Source organism: Acanthaster planci, linkage group LG03, assembly GCF_054643075.1.
Source record: "Acanthaster planci isolate LZ-2023a linkage group LG03, COTS_SCS, whole genome shotgun sequence".
Lineage (NCBI taxonomy): Eukaryota > Metazoa > Echinodermata > Asteroidea > Valvatida > Acanthasteridae > Acanthaster > Acanthaster planci.
The window spans coordinates 3289166-3313954 of record NC_141779.1 but is presented as its reverse complement, the minus strand read 5'-3'; the positions used below and the strand labels follow the sequence as shown (position 1 = coordinate 3313954).

General features: G+C 42.1%; 1 protein-coding gene across 4 annotated transcripts in view; it reads right to left on the bottom strand.

Moving 5' to 3' along the window:
• Window positions 1-24789, bottom strand: part of LOC110986020 (activin receptor type-1-like) — a 54142-nt gene that overhangs the window by 22534 nt on the left and 6819 nt on the right. Inside the window, exon 1 of one of the 4 annotated variants that reach the window (XM_087134359.1) lies at window positions 822-885. The exons of the other annotated variants lie outside the window; for them this stretch is intronic. Coding sequence (XP_086990485.1) covers window positions 822-870 — 49 coding nt within the window. The 5' untranslated portion in view covers window positions 871-885. Of the gene's footprint in view, window positions 1-821; window positions 886-24789 lie in introns of those variants that run through there. 4 annotated transcript variants of the gene reach the window in all.

The following is a 24789-nucleotide window of genomic DNA, read 5'->3' as shown; positions in this document are numbered from 1 at the left end:
CACTTAACACTCTGACCCCGTGGCCTTATTCAGAACATTTTTCTCTTCCATTAACGCCCCCCCCCCAAAAAAGAAAAAAAAGACAGAGCATACGCTGCACACAATCGGCAGTGGGGCCACTATCTGCCCTCTACTTCTCTTTCTCTCCTGGCCTGGGGGGCCAAGAGTAAAATAAAATCATGCCAAACAATTTCCTGTGAGTCTGCCATTACAAGTTGAGCAGTAGCAGGGGAGCGGGGCACTTATTCACTTCAGAACGGATTCGATGATGCCCGTGTTTTAACAGCCACCTTGCTCGACATGTGTGGGCCATTTACACTTTATCTAGCACTCAAGGAGACTCACCTTGGGCAGAAATGCAACTGGTACACCGTAGATGCTTCTTTCACAACGTGCATGAAGGGACAGTGTGGCCATGTATGCACTTGAACACGTTATGGATAGACCAACACAAATGCACTGGACTGCGTTGGCCACAGTACTTCCTAGTCATGTATTGGTTGTATTGGTACATGTACTGTATGTCTGTCCTACCACATTAAGTACAGACAGATTCAAAATTGTAACAAAAACATTCTACTAGTACTGCGTGAATCTTCCAGGCACATGTTTCAAGGCACAGGTTAACTTTAATCTTTGTGGTGCCAAATGTACATACACCTGTGCACATGTACAATTCAATGTCAACCTTAGCTGTCATGCAACTCTTAGATTCCAATGTTTCAGCTGCATGATACAGCACTTTTCAAGCACATACATGTATCAGAACTCATAAAATATTGCCAACCATTGGATCTTCTTAGATTTATTGGGTTTCTTACTGTCTACAGAGCCATGCACATTGTGAGCTTGAGAGCTGTCTCGCTGCATGTTATGAATCACTAAAGGCTACTCCTAGTGTCTTCTAGCCCATTCATGAATTTGGAGGAATTCAAAAATCCATCCCAATGGGCGACACACTCAGCACTCTGTCCCTCGCAGGAAAAGTGTAGCACAGTAAAGCAACCGATGGTTGTAAGGAGAATGCAGGCGAGGAGATCCGAGCCTAAAAAAGAAAAGGGGCGTGGCTAAGACCCAGATGAATCACAGACCAGCTTGTTCCTTCAAACACCTGTCACTTCCAATTATCCCTAACACCACTCGGAGGCAGAAAACAAAGTAGGGAAGGGGGGGGAGAGATGGGACCCCAGCTGTCTGACAAGATAGTGGGAGGGTTGGAGGGCCTTGGTGCTCACTTGCCGCAATGCGAGTCCCAAAATCGCCTGATGTACTGCACTGGCTTCAGTTAACATTAATAGAGTCAGCATTTGTCACTTGTATTCATCCGCTCAGGAAGAGAAAAGTTGTCCCTAATTACACCGGATATTCAAATGAATTCTGCTTAATCTTTAGAACTCTCACATTGGAGTGATTTGCATACAACGCGTTTGACTGCCATTCCAAAAGAAATGTACATGTACCAGTAAATTTACGGTAACATTTGATTCATCCAAGGATGAAAACCAGCTGCCGCATCTGTAGTGACCTCCTTGAAGAGCTATTATGAAATCATTGAGTACACTGTACTTCCAAAAACAAGAAGGAAAAGCCTTTCACTTTACTTTAAATCACAATTCAGAATTTGATGTAAAAACTGTTCAGTCAAAGCCTCATTGTTTTTGGGTAGAAAATAACTAAACCTCCCAAAATCTTGGTACATGTACATACACATGCCAAAACTCCAGTGGTTAAAAAAAAAATTAAGTGAAACCAGCATTTTTTTTCTGCAGGCACCTTGAGCAGAGGTCAAGAGAACTCAGCCTTGGCTTGTATATTATGAGCAGGGTTGTACTTATGATTGACAGTTGGCGATCAGTGCAGTGCTGCTTGGCAGCCCATGCCTTGCCCTGGCAAGTAAACAGGCCTCTAGCAACCATCCAGGTGTGAATTTTTAAAAGCCCCACAAGGAACTTTTAATTGGCAGTTTGAGGGCTACAAAGGCCCGGTAAACTTCTACATTTCGCTCGTGACATGTGGCCATTTCTCTCTCTTTCTGTTGCTAATCGCGCCTACTAAGTTTCGGTGGAAACTGCACAGCGCATTTATGAAACGGTCGGTGAGCATTTCATGCCTCAACTGTCTGTGTAAATGCATCTCTTCTCCCCCCTGAAAAACCAACTCAACTCAAAGACGCTCAGTCTGATCAAATGTTTGCTCATGTCGTTGCAGTTAACATGATCCGGAAAGAACATTCTTTTACCAAATTTACATGTGTGTCGTCCCAACAGGGGGCCAATTAGGAATGTCTTGCTGGGCAAACCACACACGAGCCCAGGCCAAAAAAAGGGAAAACACTCCGAGGGCATAAACCATAAAAATGTTCAGTCAAACACATGTGCATTTACATGTACATGTATACCCTTGTTCTGGAAAACCTTTTGCAGTAAAAACAAACATCACTCGATTTCCCTCAAGCCACATCTGCTTAATGATACCAGCACCTCTTCTATGTTTGGATTTCAACCAGAGAGAAGGACAATAACAAGACAGAAAATGAAGCGGTCAAGGTTGGCCTGGCATACTTCAAAAAGTGTGATCCAGTGCAACCCTGAAATTAGATTTCAATTCAACAATAAGACTTAAGAGGAACTTTTTCCCCCTTTTTTTCATTTTCAGACTTCAAACGAAGGAGAAATCACATCCACTCGGAAAAATCCCAGACTGGAACTTTCGAGGTGTGCAGAGTAACTACTGTTTCTAGAATTATGATTCAACATCTCTTCATAGAGGGATCCCAATACGATGCTTTTAGTGTCAATCTGCGCACTTCCACATTTGAAAACGAGGCTGTATATGTCAGCTTCAATTCTTAATACGATCAGACGATTGAAAGTAAGGAGTCAAGACACATATGTTAAGGTATGTTAATTCAGACTTTTCAGGCGGCAAATTTTTGTGGAAGAGTCTTTCAGGATGACTTGACACGTAAAATCAAAAGAAAAAATAACGGCAATTTACCGCGAACAAACTAATGGTCGTGTATCTGCATGTGCAGTGGGCGTGGTTTAAACTGAAGTGGCGTCACACTTACGAATCGGATACTGCATGTAATGTGTCGACTCCGCGGGCACGCGCGATGAAGTTCAACACAGAGAGGCTCGGTTTCGATGCGCATATGCGCAGATGGCGCTGATGTGAAATCCCTCTATTAGAAGTGTTTACACTGTACGTGTGTGTGTGTGAGTTTAATGCATTCCAATTCACACCCAAACACCCTAGCAACCAGGGGAGGTGGCAAAAAGAGATGTGGATTGCTCAGTTGGTGAAACAACCGGGATGGTGCCCTGGTGGTCAGTGGTTCAAACCCTGCTCAACCCTTTCCTTTTGTTTAACCACAGCACAGAGGGTTCAATCCAACAAACTGGAGTAAAGCTATGAAAATTTGTCTGCTGCTGGTGACCATTCAGGAAAAGCCACATACACGTAACTCTACATGTACATGTACATGTATGTTCTACACAGTTCCCTTCAAATTGTTGAGCAAATATGAACTTGGCATTCCACTGATCAGTTTTTCAATAGATTACTCATACAGGTATTGCTAAAGCGCCAATCCTTTTAATACAAAAATGGATAAAAATCAGATCAAATCCAAACTAAGACAAATCAATGAATTACTATTTTGAAGCAAGATGTCATAAATGCAGTCCGCTCAAAAACCATGTTTTCAACCCCCTGAACACTTTTTGTTTATTTTACAATGTGAGTGGACGAACAGTGGTTAAGAGCAAATTTGCAATGTACTTATGTCACAGAGAAACCTGTGTACGGTAATGATGAAACGATACATATTCATGAACGAGAAAAGTCTTTACTCATATTCAGAACGGACAGCAAATGCATCTCAAGGGCCTGACCTGTTGCCACAGCAACTGGCCCAAAAATTGCCACAGGTACATTACCGTGAGTAAGGTGTCTTCTGAGTTTTTCAGGATGGAGAGGGGGGGAGTAAAAATGAAGAAATGGCATCTTGAGTAGGGAGGATGGAATTCATACCGCCAGCTCATACGCTAATGTTTGTGGGGGGGCCCCCAAAGGGTTGCCACCCAAACTGCATAAAATGCAGACACAAATCTGTTCCCACATAAGTACACATACCGGAATAACAATGCGCAAGAATAACACCTGTAATAGGTACAAGCACATGAACATTTATATGTCTGATGCATGTATAGTGGTGGGAATTCGAAACCCTTTTCTATATTCATATGCACGTACATGTATATCAAAAATATCAGAACTCCACTCTTCTCATTATGAAGTAGATGAAACATTCTGAATAATGGACTGTAAATTAGGCCCAACTGAGAATATCTCGCGATGCCAGCCAACAAATTTCAGTCTGACATTTACAGTACACTTAGGACAAAGATAACGGCTTAATAACATTCTCACAAATCATGACATTTGGTGAAACAAAACAAAAATCTTCAGAGGGTCCTTGTCTTTAAAAAAATCTACACCAAAAAAAAACGAGCTCCTGCATACCGTCAATGAGAATCATCAAGACATGAGTGGAACAGTCCTGCCGGCAAAATACCCATGCGGTCTCTCTCACACTTTCAAATATAAATGCGAATGTAGAAAACAGATGCTCCTAACATCAGCATACACATCGGAAAGGGCTCTGTAGCCACCATATCAGATCTAAGGAACTTGGCCCAACCGTGACCTTAGGAGAGCAGTCAATTAAAGCACGGTAAACTTAACAGTTCCCTCCCTCGGGCGTTGGAAACAAAACTCCATTCAGACCTGGCCAACTTAGCCAGGCATTTCATGCAGGCTGCGTTTTATTTTCCCTTCTTCATCTTTATTTTTTTTCTTTTTTTTTTTTTGGTACATGTGTAAGTTGTTGAAGGAGGAAAGAAGGCCAGTTGTGAATTTTTTTGAAAGCGGCCTTTTGTGGGATTATCAGCGGTGTTCATAAAGCAGCAAATCTTCTTAAGTTTCCCCTCAGTCTGGGCTGCCAAAAAAAAAAAAACAGATTGCCAACAGAACTTGAGGAAGCACATAGTGTGCCTTTTCACAAAAGGAAAAATTAGGGGGGGGTTACTTTTTGGTTATCAATGCTATCGCATCATCATTAGAGGGTAAGCTGTACTTTGGCAGTTGAAAAATAATTCAAATGCTGTGGTACACAGGATTCCTACGTGTATAATTCTTATTCAAAGTTGGATTTAATTGTGTAGCAGTAGTAATTCTATTATTTCCAATGTCCATGCAGGGAACTGCAATGTTTTTGACCAACTTCACTCAAATTGCACCCGTCTCTACACTGGCCTAAGTGTGATCAATACATGTACACTGTACATGTTTGTGAGCGTGTACCTGTAATTTTGATCTCAAATTCAATGTTATTATTAGGCCTAGATTTATTTTGGTTTTATTACCGGAACAGTACATACTTTTTTACAGCTGAGGTAACTTTCTGGATCCTAATAAACGAGGCCTGCATTCAAAACGGATGGCAAAATTAACTACTATTTACACCGACATACATGTACACAGTAATGTATTGCTCAAATGTACATGTAGCGGTACATCTTAAAATTAAAGGGAGTGGATTAAACTGGCCACTAAATATTACACACTAACAGTTGGGAAATTCATTGTCATTGGTGGGATTTGAAACTCAACTATAAACAAAATATGGAAGAAAACATCTCCTCCATGTCCCCCCCTTAAAACATTCCTGATCTTCCCTGAGGGTCTCTGCATATTATTTCAGGTTATCAACCCAACCTGGTCAAAAGGACCGTCAGAGACAAAAATATAATAGGGAAACCGCCAAATCCTGAAATGTTTGGGCACTACGGAGGGGATTATTCCTCCAGGCTGTGTGCCTGCGATTTCAATTCCAATGACCCAACTAATGGGGAACGGGGAAGAAAAGAAACCACAAAATGGAAGGGGGGGGCCAATGTCTGAAAAGGGTGTATTTTGGGTGCTGATTTGTGAGGCGTGGTGGGTAGGTAGAATTGCTGGAGTGGAGGGAAAGCATTTCACAGTTCATGGAGTTCAACAATGGAAAGTTTAGGGTAGCATGTTAAAGAAAATAACGGCAAGGCACCGGTGTCCTAAATGTATGGTTGCACTGCAACATATCACCTTAACTATTCATGCTTGACGCCGAGCACTGTGGATTACCAGATGTACAACTTTTTTTGTGTTTGATGTGTATAAACAGCGCCCTCGGTTGACTCCATCGAGAAAATGACACATACATGTACAATCCTGTGAATGTTAACTAACTGGCACTATTTCAATTTGACACATTCCGTAAGTATTGCCCACAATTGTCCACAGGCAACGGACACTGTACATGTACAAGAAAAACTGCACTTCTGTACAAAGCAAGTCTACGTGTAGTTTTTAGAATTTTTTTAAAATAAAGAGACTCTGGCCAACAACACACCAACAATCAATTGTATACTTCGCAGCCAGTCAATTTCATAAATGATGATCATCATTTCACAGGACTAGGGTAACAAAGTAGACAAAATGCTTGGTGAAAATGCAAACTGCAAAGTGACCCCAACTCAACACCTGCATATGCATGTAGCTTCTCAACGGCTACGCATCAGAAAAAAAACACTGCGGTAGTTAACCTATCAGGATATGCATTGTCAAAAAAAATATGCGCTGGCCAAAATTGACCATCCCTTTCACAAACCCTCAACATCAAACAGCTCCAGCTTCTGCCCTTTGTTACCCCTCATCTGTCTTGGGATTAGAAGTTCAAGGAGTTCTGAGCTTTTGGTCAAGGCATCCTGAGTCATTTCTGGCCCGATTTCCTCTCCTGATAGCCACATGTATCCACAGGTCAACTGTTCCATGGGGTGTCCCGCAGCAGCAAGGTCCGATCACAACTAGACACTGGCGCAAGGTCTCCATTAGCAGTGCTAAGGGAACACACTACATGTACATGTACCTGTTCCAGCTTCTGTACAATTTGGTACTTTTACATTAAAACACGCGATTCCCCTAAGCCTCATGATTTGCAAATCTATTTACAGAACATCTGAAGTGAAAACTATAAGTAAACTACCATGAAAATCCTTGTTTATCTGCCCAGAGGTTGGAGAAAAATTTCAAGTACAGAAATACTGGAGGAAGCCCCACAGAATCAGGTGGCGACTGAAGTATAATCCACGACTATGGCATCACATCAGATTACCTATGAATCCCGAAAGACCAGTCTGGCCACAGAGGTGCATACATGTACATGTATGGCAAGGAGTATACATGACAAGATTACTGGATTTCTAAGGCCGACGAATTCCCAGTGCTACTGCTAAATCTCAAGACTGGGGCCAAGGTAAAGCGTATCTCCAGGCCTGGGGCTTGTTTGTTATGCCCAAGTCTGTTAGGTCTGCTTGAACCTATGGGGGGGCGAGTAGGAGAAGGATGAGACAGGAAATCGCATTGTTCCTTCCCTTTCATATTGTTCAGGAATAAGCACTTTGCTTTTACCACAATGAAATTGGAAAATCAGGGTCAACCTAAAAACCATGTAGCCCTCACATATTACACATTCTTCTCCCTCTCAGAAGTCATTTTTTTCCCACAATTTTTCAAAGTAAAACCTTAAAATACTGGTACTGATCTTTCATGAGATGTGACCTTTCTTCTTTAGGGTTAGAGAGGACTGAGAGCTGGGGTAGGGGAGGATGAACTGAGTAGGGACAGGTGCCTGGTATAAACTGTGTGATGAAGGGAAGGAACTTTACTGTACTGATAAACAATTGAAGCTCCTGACTACGGTTGAACCTTGATAATATGAGGTTGCTGGGACTTGGCAAATTACCTTGTTATAACAGGAATCCTGTATTATCAGGAATGAACAAAATGAAAAACAAAAGGATCGAGACCTCAAAATTTCCTTGTTATAAGCAGAATCTTAAACGAGGTTCGACTGTATTATATGCACGAGAACCATGTTCATAGAACTGTTAAGCACAGAAATATGCAGAGCAAAAAAAAAATTGTATGCTTAGCAAAATGGTCACCAGCCCCCCAAAAACAAACGAGGTACATGTACATATATTCGTTTCAATAATAGCTTATTTAGTTTGCATCCTTAGATTTCTACATGTAACAACAGAGCACTGTGAAACTGGGTCCACTTCTTGAAATGACTCAAGAACTGGTCTGCTGCATTTTTTTTTCAAGTTACATGTAAGTTTAAAGTCTGTCACGAAGGGAATTGTCTGACTACCCCCTGACCTGCATAGGTTGTGTGAATTGAGTGTTGCTTTCCTGTCATTAAGTATCCTAATCAACAGTTTCTCTCTTCGAGGAGAAGATGGGATTGCCCAAATGCTCCCAGGGGAAGACGTCTCATTACGCATTGTAACTGCATCGTTAGCTGACTGGTCAGGAACCAGCAGCAACCCAAATCAAATCAGTGTCCTCCCCTCAGTGTTTCCGTTGGGAGCCTGGCCGGCCAATATCGGTTTTCGGCAAAACAAAATAGATCAGGAGGTTAACATGGGGGATGGGGAGACGCCGTTGCCCTGGAAACCATCTCACCATCTGGCTTCTGGCCGTGTTAAAATGGGAATGTGTTAACAGAAAAGGGGACCTAGGTTGATGACAACCCTCAAGAACAGGGTAAGAATAGGGGAACATTTAGCCTTGATCGATTCTGATCAATACTTGTCAATATTGGGGTGCCGCTGAGTGTGCACAGCGAGTGCTGTTGGCGCTAACAAGAGGCAATTACCAACAAAACGGCACAGCACGTACACGTACATGGAGGCAGTAATTGTTTTGCCTAAGGTTTGCCGATTCAGGTGGCAGTTAACCTCATTTCAATTTTTTTCTCTTTTCCTTTTTTCTTCCCCACTTCCTCTCCCAACTGAAGCAGTGTTGCTATAGCGATAGGAACTGAGATTGCAGTTAACCTTATTTCGGCGCATCCATCTCACACACCCCGTTTGTACTAGGCCATGTGTCCGGGAAGAGATGTTTTCAGCTGACAGATATGGGTCAGCGGTCACTACATATTGTCCTAGCTGCCATCCTGGTCTGACCCTCTTCTTGATGCCCGGCTTTGTATCGAATCAGGGCAAATGGTCACCCTGGGAATTTGCTCATGCTGGCTCGGTTTGGTTATCCCCAAATCTGAACAGTATTTTCTCACCAAATACCCCCATGTATTGGCATCTGCTGCCGAGCCAGCATAGTCCAACCTCATATGTCATTTCTTCGCCACAAAAAAACAAGGCAATATCAACACAAATTTAGGGCAAGTTCCGCTTAGCCAATGCAACTGATTCCACAACCTCAAATTATAAGATACAATTTGAACTTTCTGAGTGCAAATTGGACGTTTCTCAGCAGAGTGTACATGTACTGTTGCACTGTTCAAATAACAGACGTACATCTGAAGAAAAGCGGACGAAATATTGCCCAGGTGTCTGAACCTTTCCTTGCTTGCCGCAAGCTCAGATGCACTTTTTCATGCCCCTCTCACCCCTGACAGACATGCACAATTTTATTCACAACACACTCTCCAATTTCAGAGAGTGATTAAGTCGTGTAAAATTACCTGCCAAACAAATAGTTTGAAATCGATTTCAGTGACACTTCCATGTCAAGTTACACAAGTCAGGCGTAACAGGGAAACAAAACTGTCGTGCTTCTCGATCCTGAATTTACAGAACATTTCTTCTGGTTCAAATTATTTATAAAACAGGCAAAACAAGACTGTTACAGACGACTGCTTCAAACTAATGGCATTAAAATCGTACAGTACATGTACATACATTGTGTATACATATGTACATGTATGTGTACATGAAGATATATCAATCAAATACCAAACTTTTTTCAAAATCAAAGGCAAGTAACATGTAGGTATATCAACAAGCTGTTCGCATAATGAATTTATGTGCAAGTACCGTGCTTCAACATTTAGAACTACTTTACTAAATGTGCATAATTTAAGCTGAGGCATTTTGGGTCACGTGCAGAACACCGATCTCGTAACTGCCATGCTCCACTCAAGAAAAAGCCTTTGTTCCCCGGCGTAATCCGAGCCCAATTAATATCGGAGCAGGATTTTGGGGATCTAATATTGCCGAGGTGTTTGGTGGGGCCTGGGTATTACTCATGATTCGCCTCTAGAGGAAAGCCACAAGTGGGAATAGAATATTGGCCCGAGGCCCAACGACCTGACGATGACAGAAAAACTGTCTAATTGGGGCCGTGTGGGGCACGGCAGGGGTACGGGGGATACCCTCTTGAAACAAAGACGCAGGGTTGATGGAGGCAGAGGAGGGCAGTTGCAATCAAGAAATCATCTTGGTGTTTTTTGGAGGGGTATGAAAACTGAAAATGGCGAGATGGGATAAATAGAAAGTGATGTCCTTCTGTAGAATTTAAATGTACATGTACAGTTTGCTTACAACAGAAAACACTGATTGTGGATATGCATATGTAAGTAAGATCTACATGAACACATGAATGTGGAGAATTAATGTGTCTTCTTTAAAAAGGCGTGGTCTCGAGAAGGTTGTAGTCTTGTTTCATGCTGAAGTTTTCTTTCCACGTTCTTTTTTGTCTCTATACAACTTCTTTGAAGATAAATTTGAAAACATACTGTGCAGTACCACACTGAAGTTATTTTGGCAAACAATTATGATCAACTTCTCTCATTAATTATAGTTATTTTTTTCTCAACCTATAATTTGAAAGAAAAAGCTTGTTTATTAAGGTCCAAAACCTTACATAACATGTTTTCCAGTTCTCGTACAAACATTATGTATTACAGAATTTGTGGTTACAAAATGGTACAAATTACACGTTCTGTTTTCTCCCTTTTAAAAATGTATGGCCACGTAATGTTCCGAGTCTCTGGAGAATATTAGCATATACATGTATTGCAACTTTCTCTAACCTGAAGTGTTTGCATTGCTCATATCTATCTGCTGAGCAGATGACACCTCCAAAAAAAAAAAATTCATATTCCACTTGTGTGAAATCAGCCCTCTTGTGCCATTTGTCCAGGGACAAGAACTTCTAATGCAGGTACGGATTTGGTTTCATAATCTCGCCAGTCCAACAAGCCGGGCGTAGGGCCCGGGCCCGGCCCAGTCTGAGCCATGATTTTGGATACTGCCGCGGCAAAATCTACAGCGCTCTGTGTCGCAAACAGATTTGGCCCCCGGCCACGGGGGCCAGATTCTGTTGCGTTTCCGTCTAAGACGACGTTTATTACTAAATGATGACTGCCTCTGGCCATTGTGCTTTTGTGGCTAAAGTTACGGAGTACATTTTCAAACATTATCAGCACTGGGATGAGAATATTCCAAGCAGGTTTGGCAAGCTTCTTTTTCTCTTTTCATTTAGCTTTTTTTTCCTGACTGAATATTTACACCTTGCAAGGAAAGATAGTTGGAAGTGCCACATTTACTACATAATTATGAAAATAATCTTCAAAGGTGATAAGAACGTCTAGAACCAAATAAATCAAAATCTATGCTGTCTGGAATTCAAAATGTTGCAAAAATATAAATTGCATGTACATGTACATGAAGAAAAAAAAGGAAATCTGATGAATTTTCATGAAAATCTGGTAAGAAAACAAAAAGCATCCCTGCAAACTGTTTACATCTGCCATTCCAAATGAAAAGAAAACACCGGTCTAGGCATGAAGAAAAATACCCCAGTGATACGAAAACTCAAAAACCGGGAAGAAATCTGCAACCATACCCACAAAAAGTCCTTAAGCAGTAGCTCTAAATAAAAAAAAGAGCAATGCAGAAGGCGCATATGAAGTTAAACCGAGGTAACGGCCACCTGATACAGTTACCTGAAAGACAATCCAGACAGTTGCAGCGATGCGCAGACAAGGCGGGTGGACCGACCGGGGGGGGGGGAGGCTGCGCTGACAACATTTCAAAATTGCACCTTGCAGTGATCGTGCCGTGTTGCTACACAAAAACGGTCAAGTACCCATTTCGCCGAGACCCGTTTTCACATGGGGGAGAGTAGGGAGCAGACGACTGTGGCTATACATAATGAGGGACCATACCAAACACATGATAGGGAAAGAGCTCCTGGGTGAATCTGGCGCAGTGTACTACAGTGAATTGCCCAGGGTGTGGAGACAGTGATTCTCAAACTAGTCTTTGAGCTCAATTGATTTTGATAGACGAGACAAGGCTACATCTACTAACGTTAATGATTTTTTTCCGTCCTCCTTTTATTCTTTTTACTGCTTTGCCATCTTTCGCACATTAAGTTGTGAGCAGCAGTGTGTCTGTGGCATAACTCCTATGCGTAGAATTGGTGCTCAACTCTTCGGGTGATAACGTGAGGTTTTACAAACACTTTGTGCAATGCATCAGATGCTTCAGGAAAAGACTTAAACCACGCTCTATGTTGTCTCAGATATTACATGTATGGTTTTTGTACGCCTAGATATTAATCCTACATACATGTATGAAAGTACTGCACTCCATGGACATGTGGTAAGCTTGGTAGCTAGTATTGACTGTGAATGAGTCACGCAAAATGAGTCTTAAGGCCATTCGGTACGTTTGAATTTGTATTAGAAAGAGGAAACTGAGCTCTCTGTTTTGATGAAGCACTTAGTTGGAAACCCTGATGAAAATGGTCATGATATATACAGGTACATGTACATGCACATGTCCTGTATGTACATGTAGGAGAAAAGTGTTGCTGATTCCTATTGATTCTGCTGGGGCAGATTCTTTGGCAGGCCTTTTATTCAAAAGTATCTCCGGGGGGCTTGCGATTCACTATCCCGGGTTTGGTTTCACACACGCACACACTTGAAAAAAGATTGACTCAGAATTGTGCGTGTCTGAGTCCACTAATCAAGCTTAGCTTTTTGGGGTCGATGCTTGGGGGTGCAAGCAATTGTCATTTGTACACACAAAGCTCAAAAGACTCATATAAACTTCCACAACCAATTTCCTGACAGCTGCACAAATCTTGGAAAGACCTTCCACCAATCATTGGTGTTAGGGAAAAAAAGAGAAGAGAAAAGAAACAGGCGAACAATGGCATTCACATCCTGTCCGTCGCGTGAGTAGTCCACTTTTGCCTAAGACCAATCGCTCATCACCCGAACACACCCTCCACGTACGGGCTTTGTCCTGCACTTGGCTCAAGAGAGATTTGCCGTCTTTTCGTGTCCATCATCCCTCCCCTATTGTTCACTGCGACACACGCTTCCTTAATCACACAAAACGTGATCCGTGATTCCTCATTCCTCGTGATTCCCCTCTCCTGAAAGAGTCCGCGACCAGACCGACCGACTGACGATGAGAAGAGGGAAAAAAAAGGATCCCGTCATCTACACCCAAATGCCGTTGTTAATCATACATGCACATGTGCTTGGTCCAACCACCTGCCTGGACTTGTAATCTTCCCCTCTCCATTAGCTCTGAGTAGCTTCCTCCAAAAAAAGAAAAGGAGGGGGGGGAGAAACCAGCCCCGTGATTCATTCAGTAAACCATCCAGTTTTATGAGTACGGCATACATTTAGCGTATTACTCGCCTGGCCCCATTCGTGTACACATGCATAGGGGGCACTTAGAGAACTTGCCCCGTCCTGCGCATTTCACTCAAGAGTTTCGCAGCAGAGAGGCCCAATATGATTTCAGTATCGAGTTTCCGCGCACCGGCACTTAAGCTATTGTTTCGCAATTTGAGGTCGGCTGGTCTACAGCATAGACTTTCTCGTCAAGATATTTCCTGAACGATTGAACATGTGCACTTGAAAAGGGCGGTCTTGGAAATGCATTTTTCATTGGATGACTTACATGTACATGTACAACGTTCTGTTTGTTTACTGGAGAATAAAATGAGAAAATGAAAATTCCGTCTATAGAAATCTCCAAAGAGAAAAAAATGTTGTGTATGAGAACTAATTCTCAGAAGGCCCGTGGTAAAATGGGAATAAAGCTTGTTAGACTGCAAATAGTTAAAACAAGGTTTAAGATGGTAAGTCAGAAAAAAATTTAATTTAGGCAAAATGAAAATTAAACTACAAAATATCCAAATTCCAGCAGATGTTTGTGCACAAATCAATACCAGATTAAGGTTTTCTCCCAAGAATGACATCATACATGTACGTGTAGTTTTGCTCATCAATATGGCAGTTCTCTGTTACACAACCAAAGAAACATTCAAATACCTTTTTAAATGGCAAAAACAAAAAATGAAAAATAAGGTTAACTGAGGCATAATGGTGCATCTTCAAGGGCTCTAATACAATCCCACCATTGCATGGACCCGTCAAGGTACATGTACATGTACACAAACAGCCACCTGCTAGTCTGTACGTCTGTAAGAGGGGCACGGCTCTTTTCAGCCATTGAGAAAAAGGGAATGCACATGTACTGTGCTGTTGACGACATGGTTGTTTGCCAGGGTACTGTAGCGTGCAAAGTTTGTATGGCTCCGGATCAGAAAACTTCTACCTTAACGCTCTTACCCTGTTGCTCATTTTGGCTGCAAAGCACGTCACCAAACACCTGAGGGAGTATCAGATTTAGGGATAAGCAGAAATTAATGTTTAACTTGCGAAATGGAAAAAAAAAAAAAAACGGAAGCATCAGATGAAAGATAAATATTGACCTGATGAGCTTTCCAAAAGTTAGAATGAGACAACTGCTGATATCAGAAGTAATGTGTACACTTGTTGAGAGCAGATTTCCCTTAACCTTTATTTCCTGGCAAAATTCCGACTAGGGGCTCTCGAGTTTTTGGGGGCGGGCATTATGCATGTACGACAGACAGAGTCATTGGTATGAGCGGGAGCCAGTGCGTTGGCGCTTGGGTTAGTCATCAGGGCCCTCATCACTCACTGGAAACTTAATCCAGGAAACATCATCCGCGGGCATTAACATCCTCCAAGATTGGGCCAAATCGCTCAACACTACCCAGAAATCCACCCAATCTCCTCATCTTCAATCTAATAAAGCGCACTCACAGTAGTTCTTCGCTCGTTTTTTCTTTTTAAATCCTTCCTCCGCATCTGGTCTGCAGTTTGCTTTTCCCCCTTCCTTTTTTCCTTTGAACCTCGGTCCTAGTTTGGGTTTCTCCAAAGCAAACTCAGCAGCTTGGATTGACGTACCTCTTAACAAAAGCTCCACTCTTCCCCTCCGTGCCGCTTGAGCAAACAGGTTGCCAAACACTGTTAGTATTACACGCTGTCCACCCCTGGAAGAAAGTTTGCACAAGCTACCGGGGGTTTTTCCTCTTGCTTCTAAAAACAGAACCGTGCCCCTCATTGGAAAAAAAAAAGCCAGCACCGACACGCAAGGCAATGAGAGATTGTATCGGCCAGCCATGTGGATGAGGAGACTATGGGATTTCTGATTTGTCTCTGGTTGTGTGGTTTTTCACAGGCTTCTGCTCTGGAACTCAATTAATTGATAATGACATTATTTGGACAGGTGCTTTCCTTTCACTACGTGCAACACCAGGGCTCTCCAAATTCAAGTTTAATCACTTCCCCTTACGGAACGATGAGGGGGGGAAAGTGAACAGCATGATATCAACACAAGCAGTTGGCAAATATTTACTTGAAAGACCTCGTTGTAAAAAAAAAATCCAAAGAACCTCATCAAATGCATTTGAAAATAGGCACTTTCATAATTATGAGCTTCATTCACCAGCTCACAGGTATTATTATGTACATGTAGGTCAAGTGTTGCTGGCCAAAACAAAGCACAACCCCCATAACTGACAAGTACCGCTACAATGCACTTCATACTACCTGTATATGTACATGTAGCTTCCACTGAAAGATTAACCTTTGCAGAAAACATGTTCTCAAGTGTTCATAATACATACGTGTACTGTACACCGCAATGTGCTGAAGAACACAACACCGACATTTCAAAAACTTACTGCATCTACATACGTTATGTGCACATACCGTTGTAAATTCTTTTCACTGAACACTCCACAACATAAATGTATGATGACAATGCAGAAAGCAACAAATCCGTCAGAATCAACAGATACTGATCCCTGTGTCGTCGTCTTCTTTTTTTTTCCTTTCTGCATGAAAGGACCAAATAAGTGAAATGGTGAGGGAGGATGAAGTCGGCTGTTTCATTTTTCTCGACTGAGAAGTCAATACTGCCCTTTTCTCGCTGGGCGCTAAAATCCCAGAAAATATTAAATCCCAACACAGCTGTCAGCACGGGCAAGGCCAGATGGATTACAGGACTGGACCTGTAACAATACAGAGTTCCCCCCCCCCTTTTTTTTTTCCTATTGTGGAGGGGACTCTGTGATGCCACGCGGCTGCCTGACAACACCTGACAATACCCTCCCCATCTGCCGGGGACTCCTGTTTATCCACAAATCTGACTATTGGCTGCTAAAAGATCCACTTGCGATGACAGCAGAGGGTGGGGGGGGGAGAAAGGGATGGTGGGTGTTTGATCTCTGAGGCCTAGCGAAGATCATCGTCACCTCCCGGGAGAGGAAATGGGTTTAATTTGGGGAACAAAGAGGGCAGGGGAGATGGGTTAATGGGGGAGACAAAGGAATGGGGAAGGGGAAAGAGATGAGAGACAGACTGTGATAAAAGAGGATCGGGGGGGGAGGGGGAGCTGGTACAGGGAGACAAAGGATTAGGTGATTAACATGTAAGGAAGATGACGACTGAAGGTGACAGATGGGAAAGGAGGGAAAGATGACTGATGTACATGTAATCGTAGTTGTCAATTCATTTATGAGAGTCAGTATTTAATTTTTGGAGAAATGGTTTGGGCCAAGGTACATTCTTTGTGTACCGACCACATACAGCACAGTGCCGGTACATAAATTTTGTTTGGATAGGAGCATCGATAGCATGCATGTACAAATCATATGGGGAATGCGTACCCAATTAACTATGGGTAATACCCCCCGTAAAAGAGCCTAACCCCTAACAGTCAAATAAAAAGTTAAATGTAAAAATGGTTTCAAATTGCCACAACCAAAATGCTTACCAACAGCCGGTGGTCACAGTCTTAAGAGTTAAGACTTTACGGGTTAGTTAAGACTTTATGGGTTATTACTGGTGCTGGGTCCAACAAGTCAGAAAAAGTTCCTGACATCAACCATCGGGTACTCCAGCATCTAGTTCCACTAAACTGCCCTACTGGAAAGTGTCCTCAGCCGGTCAGTCTCTGTGCAGTTTTGTTCTGTGTCGTGTCGATATACGGGACACTAGACCCAAAGTTGAGTTTACATGTATGTGGCTGGGCTGTAGGGATCTGAGTGCATCAATAACACTGTTGCACTTTGATGATGGGGTAAAACATTAGTACACGTGTGAAATTGATGGGATAGTCTCAAGCAAAGCTTCCCCCATCCCGACGAGCATAATTTGCATACTTGACCAAGTTCGGCATCCCCCCTACCACAACAGTAGTCACCATTAACCTAAATGTACTTCCTTCAGCCTGCATGGTATCTCCCGATGCTTGAATTTCACCGATGACGATTATTAGCAACCCCTGAACTAGTTCATGACGGGTGCGCGGGGTTTTCCTGAAGCTATCACGTTCGCGGCGCGGCGCAAACACGACAGTTACCACACCGCACCTCCCAGCCCGGGGACCACTCAACCAATTCGCACATCAATGCTAACCAGTTTTTCCCCCCACACCCAATAAAAGAAGGTTGAGTTACTAATGAAAATTTCCTGCCAGATTTGTGGCCCCAGATCGATGAGCCAGCAAAGGCGTGCTCTCTAGTGCAGACAGTCCTGAATTGCGATCTAAACTGTGACAGGTAATCAATACGAACGTGAAACCTGCAAGAATCGCACTTACTTGTACACTGTTAAAATTCTGAACCACATTATTACTGTTTTTTTTTTTTTCTAAAGTTAAATAAATATCCGGGTGGGAACTACAACCGTCTTGCAGCTTGTAGCTTGTAAATTTATAACCTTCTGCTCCCTGCAGGTGATTTCTTGATGGATATTGTAATAAGCAACAGAGTGCATAATTTTTCCATAAACTGGACATCACCTGTTCCTAAAGCGAATCTCAGAAATGGAGGAAGGGGATTTATTCACAATAAATCTAAGAAGTCAATGAGTTGATATTCTCAGGGACTAAATGTGTCGGGTGGATTGCTTAGGAAAAGAGGTACCGGGAAAGTTGATTTTGAAAAGGAACTGCATATCTTCTTACAGAACAGGGTCATTCACGATATGAATCAACAAATTGTGTATTTTACAATGCACTGTAGTTACTGTTTGTGAATACAACAAAAACTAGCATTTGCTGATTAAAACAATAAATAAATAAAGTAAATTGAAATTTCAGGCAGTAGGTCCGATCTGGGTTTAATGAAGGTGACCCTATATTTTCAATAGCCGCCCCTGGGTATAATTCACTCTTTGAACCCTCCCAGGGGAAGGGGACAGACCCCTAATCACATCCCAGGGGGCATATCTATCTTCCTCTGCTGATGGTTTAGTCATCTTTGTTGGAGAACAAGCTAATCTGGATGGAGAAGGATGGGAGTTATAGCAACTAATGACCCCACACAATGATGTGTCATAATAGTTATTGAATTATATCGGCTCTGGTAATCACAAAGGGCATTCCCAATGGGAGAAGTGGGGAGGGCTTTGTCAGGGAGGTGTGCTCGGCACTGACATAGTTAGATAAGGAAAACCAGTGACATACAGTAGTTAGATAAGGCCAGAATGACTGGGACCAAACTCTACATATTGTATGCATTGAACCAACCAGACTTGATCCTGAAACCCTTCGTGTGTGGTACATCTTTGTAAACCCAACTCGATCATGCTTCAATGGAGGTTACACGCTGCTGGCATCTCCATGGTGTCTAGGAGGCCGGTCTTGCTATTTTAATTTAGTTACATGTACAACGAATGCACTAAAGGTTTCCTCAAGCCTATCTAAGTGATACAAAACTCTTGCCTTCTAACACGTTAGTGCATGGCCTCGATTTGATTTCTTTGGCATTCATGGAGTCCAGTCAATATTAATGACACCTAGTATCATGGGGGGATTTCAACGATTCAATTTTGAGACACAACGATTATATGGCAATAGTGCTAGTGAGCTGCACTTCTAAGCAAAAGGTCGTGGGTTCAAGTTCCACCCGAGTAAGCTACTGAATTTTTTCACAAGCTCTCAGACAAGCGCTGAGTATACAGTCTCTATAAACATACGTCGGGTAATGGCAAAAACCCATCATTACAATAAACATCTCCCCGACACAAAGTACATCTTGAAAGTACATGGTATTGGTTTTATACTGCAAAGACTCAGTTCTCACACTGACCGTAAAATGTCCTCACAGACAAATCTAGCCTCAGAGTATTTATCAGATAGCATTCTGACTTTCAAAAAGATACATCCTTCTGAAAAGGAGCACAACAGATACGGTAAACTCTTGATAACTCAAACTCAGCTAACTCAAACTCAGCTTTTCACTCTTCATTCCTGCCCAAAAAAATAGGTTTTCATGTACAAAACTAGGGTACCACTGTACTTATCTCAAAAATGTCCATGCCAATGCACCTGCTTAACTTGAAGTTTTTTATGGACTGATTCAAAAAGACCGCCGCCAAATTACTGACAATGAGTGGAAAGAGAACGGGGAGACTTTAATTACGAGTCACTTCTGCTAACTGCATGAGGACATGAGCATGCTTGCTGCCAGTGCCGCTGTAATCGACTCGTCGTGACCACCACCTCAACAAATCCTAGCTCTCAAGCAGGCCAGACTGCCACAACGGTCCAAATGTACACTGCAGGCACATGGTCCAATCGTTGATTCTTTATGGTGGTTACGTGACTGCACTGGAGTAAGCTTCGTGCATGCCGCGGCTAAAACCTGGCTGCCACCGCCTGCCCAACTGCAGCACTCACGCGCCACTCACATGACATGCGCAATGCTGGAAATGCTGTTTTGCGTCCCCAAATTTCACTCAAATTTTTTTAACAAGGAAAGGTAAAGGAATGAAACGACAAACAAATATTTTTTAATTCTTTTTTTACACTGTAACATATTGAAATGCAAAATGGTGCATCGCCAAGCGATTAAAAAGGAAGGATCATGTGGCCAAACAGGAAAACCCCGGGCCGGCCCCGGCCAAGCATAGGGCTGTGCGATTCACGTCACGGAGCATGCCGAACAGAAGAAATGCCACAAAAGAAGTACACAGCTTTGGTGGTTGGGTGGTTTCATCAGTAGAATAGAAACATTGAAGTAAGAAAAACATGAAATCTCAGCAAAGAAATGATATCAGAAACAAAATTTATTCTTGAATATAAGGAAATAACCACTTATAACGTCTCCAGTAGCCACCGCGGGGGCAAGTAGGGTTACTTCGGCACTGTGCGTGTATGTGTGGGCAAGACTGGGAACTTTTGTTAGCTCAAAATCTAGATTTTATCCATTCCCCCGAGGTTTGAGTTATTGAGAGTTTACTGTACATGTACACTATGTACATCTAACTGGTAATCATGCATGTACTGGTAACACAGATAAACAAAGACTTACTGTACATCTTTGATGTTAAATATGATATCATAATGACTATTTTTTTCCAAGAAGGAACGGAATGTTCCAAGGTTATTTTTGAATGTGTATTTCACTTTGTCTTTAAACTCGCTCAGAACTCGGACACTTTATAGATAACAGATTGGGAGAAAGACATGAGCTAACTTCTCTCCTCAATCAAAAATTGACATCAGAAGGACACCGTGTTATGCAAACTATGTTGCAAAAAGAAAAAAAAATGAGTGCAGAGGAACTGACAGTTAGTTATATCCTGAAGTGATGACAGATGGGCGGTTCTGTTTTTTTCAGCACATCACCGAGCTTTTATTTGTCACTGCAAATTCTGGCACAGCCCTGACTCAGTGTCATTGTGATCACAGGATGAAGGATTTAACGAATATTTAAGGAATCCCATGAGAATAACAAAGCTTATCCATCTGCTGAATTTCTCAAGCAGAAAACTGTGGATTCATACAAAAGTGTGTCTTAGAGATCTTCACGGCCCGAACCTTTTTTTTCTGGTTAACGTGTAGGACACCAGACTCATAGAAAAAGGACAGAGCCACAGGCTGTGAGTATACAGGCATACAGGTACAGTATAAAAGCACCTGACCAACCAAGCACTCCCTTTGTCATTCAAGTGCACGGACGGTCAACACATCCAGCTGAATTATTGTGATTTATTCACTGACCGCGGCACAGGTTAATGTCTGCATTTTACAAGTGAGATTCACTGAATTAAAATTTCCAATTAAAGCATATCAGGACAAAGAAAGCCTGTTTCCCACTGTCCTTCTCTGTTCAGATATTGCAAGGCAAAATGTAGGCAACAGCTTTTTGCAAAATTGTAAACAATTTTGTAGAAATGGAATACATAAAGACAAACCAACAACTTTACTGAATCACACAAATCTTTCCCATTTGCAGTTGTAGGTTTATGTAGGAAAATGGCTTTTATTAAGTAATTGCTTCTTTTTTGGCTGCTAAATTTTTTGCAAAGCAGCAGTTGACAAAATTCAGAATATTTCTCCCTTCATGCTGTATTTATGCATAACCAAACGATGAGGAACACTATGAGCAGACTGGTAGTGAAGTCTAACTTGGGCCTTGTACAGAAACAAACTTTTCACAGATAGCCCAGCTTTTTGCCATATTTACGAAATGACTGAGTTCTGATGGCATTTTGTGGCATCGATCAGCTTCATCGAGGCCTGTCTGACAAAAAAATGGAACACGAAGGCCACTAGGTATTACACACAGGGCAGTTGTACATGTCCACGCATGTACATGTACAATGTACAGGCACATATGTAAACTGTGCAGTAATTGGAACGAATTACATGGAAAAGATTATCATTTGTTAGATGGTACTGTTATAAATGTAGGTCAATTATAAATTCAGGAGTCGAAATGAACTTCAATCTCTTGGTGGCCCGCAGGGCCAGTGGGAAGTGAAATGCACTGGCCCTCTTGAAAATCTGGTGGCTAGGGTCGAGTACATGTAATGAAATTGATAAGGCCCACCACACATGCCCATTTGTGTCAGTCAAACTTCTCTACCGAACAGCTGATTGGCTGGATTTAAATGAGATTTAAATTTTTATGACGCCAAAAAAAAAATCTGCTTCTGGTTATGCGACTGATCCTGAATTTTTGGCCCAACCATAAAATTTATAGCGGTAAATTCGAACACATTTAGAAATTAAAAATAAAAGGATAAAAAATCCTGTCTTTCCTGTCTTCACAAAACACCTTTGAAACAATCTTTTCTGATCTAAACACTTTTATTTTTTGTTTGCCTGTTTACATTTGAAACATTTGGGAAGAACGTTCTGTTATTTTCACGAATTCCCTTCGCATTTCGCTATCGCAGTGGTGAAAATACTGCTTGATGCATACTGGCAGAAGCAAGGCTTCATTGGTTCCTGCTGCACCACGCCACTGCCAAAAGGTGTGATGGTAACGCAGCAACCAGTAATATTGCTTGATGCATAGAAGCAAGGCTTCACTGGTTCCTGATGCGCCGCGCCACTGCCAAAAGGTGTGACGGTAACACAGCAACTACTCCATGCAACCAGTCCCAGTCAAAACAGCATTGGACAATTCACCGTACGCACACGCAACTCTACAGTTGCACATTGAAAAAAAATGGTGTCGCTGGAAGATTTTTACAAGTTAATTTCCAGAACTTGATTTGTTGCCTATAATGTATTTTTTGTGTTCACAAATTAAATTTAATTCAAGGCCAATGCGGACTGAACCTGAAAAAGTTTCATTGGTGTCCATCGGAGATAACGTTAAACTGGCATTGTTAGAAAATGATACCAGCCAACATATCAGTACTCAGGTTGTTCGCACATGTATGAGCTGTATGCATGACTGCGCAATGAACAGAATGTCGCGCCATGCACTACGTGTGTATGTGGCACAAGAGCCCGGTGCATTATAGCAGCAATCACAGCCGCGTGGACTGTGGAATGACCGGAATACCATGAACTGCTGTGCCAGTGGATTGAAACACGAGTCGTAAAACGTGATGAAAGTTTTCAAAATGTGGCAACGTTCCTCAAATGACCACCGTCCCGCCAGGCCATCGGAGGAGGGGGGGGAATGCAGTGGCCTGATGAATGTTTCGCTGGCCCTGAGCCAGCAAACCACCATTAATTTTGACCCTGTAAATTTGAAAGCTCATAAAACCTAGACGACGGGCAAAAAAAACAAAAAAAACAAGAGGATTGTTTTATAATTCGGTTCCAAGCAGAGGCTGCCACTGCTGCCAAATGGTAAGCATTCACTTTTTTGGGCTATGCGCCTCAAACTGGCATTTTCAAAACGGACACATGTATCGCTCACTTCACTCATTCCAAGGGCAAGATTTCTTTTCATCTATTTTCCGTTTTTAAAGTATTCATTTCGAGATTTCGTCACCTGTATTTGCGGCGATCCAGAGAAGCATGATTTTATGAACAGACATGGCTGGTGAATGCACACAATGGCTACTTAGTGTGGCAGCACCCTCCGCAAACTGTAAAAGAAAGTGTCACAGGCTGACAAAAAGTATTCAACACCTAATCAAAACGCAGGAATTACAATGCGCATGATCAACACCATTACCATATACAAGGCATATGAACATATTTCAACTTGGGCAAAGTTTTGCTACAAATCTTTCGAGACGTCAAATTCGCTTCGTTTTCGCATTCGCCTGAAGCATGAACCCACTTTTGGCACATTCTGACATTATCCATTCATGCAAAAATCAATGGAAATACTATGGTCCTCAGAATAGAAATCTGTTTACATTCATCATTTGATGGAGAGACTTGGAACTATGTTTTTGTACGCAAAAACGATCCATGTGCACAACGTGTGCACCGCAACCCATTTCGATTCCTACTACTGGCCATGCAGCAGTTGGCCCAATAATGTGCGTATCGGGGGTAAAAAATCCGTATCGACAATGATCAGGAAAAGAATTACGCGTAGCAGAAGTTTGTGTCCGTAGGGAGAATCCTATGAGCAATTTCAGTGAATGGAATACAACAAAAAGGAAAGAAGTTGTTCTGAAGGATACAAATAAATATGGGCTTGTAAAAACTCAACAAGCAAGTCCAATCTGCAGTTAGCATGCCAAGTGGGCAACCCAGGGGAAAAAAGTAACTGCAGAGCCTGTATTATCGGTCATTCAGGGCAATCCCTAAACCTGGTACTGTACATGTACAGCTGCACCGGTATGTTACATGTATTTTCAAAGATAAACCTAAAAATACTCCATCCTTTGAATCCAAAATGTGAATCAAACACATCCAGCACATGCGCTCAGATAAAAAAAATGACCTATTTGTGAGCAGTTAGAACATTTTTCTACATTCCTTCCCGGAAAAAAAAAAGAAATAGGCAGATAGTGTTTGGTATAAATCTGAAATATACATGTAACTACTGTATTAATTTGGGGGCTGGCAATGAAAAAAGTACATCGCACATGTAGCTTCCAAGATATGGATTTTTATAACTTGGGTTGTAATACAAAATTTGCCAACTGGAACCATGGTTAGCATCAAATCAAAAGAACTCAACATTTTACTCCAAACAATTAATGGTTTTTAGACACACGTGTACCACTTACTGGCCAGTTTCACGTCAAATTCTTAGTGCATAAACAAAACTGTACAGCAAACATCAAGCAAGGCCACAGAAGCTGGTCTCAACAATATTGAC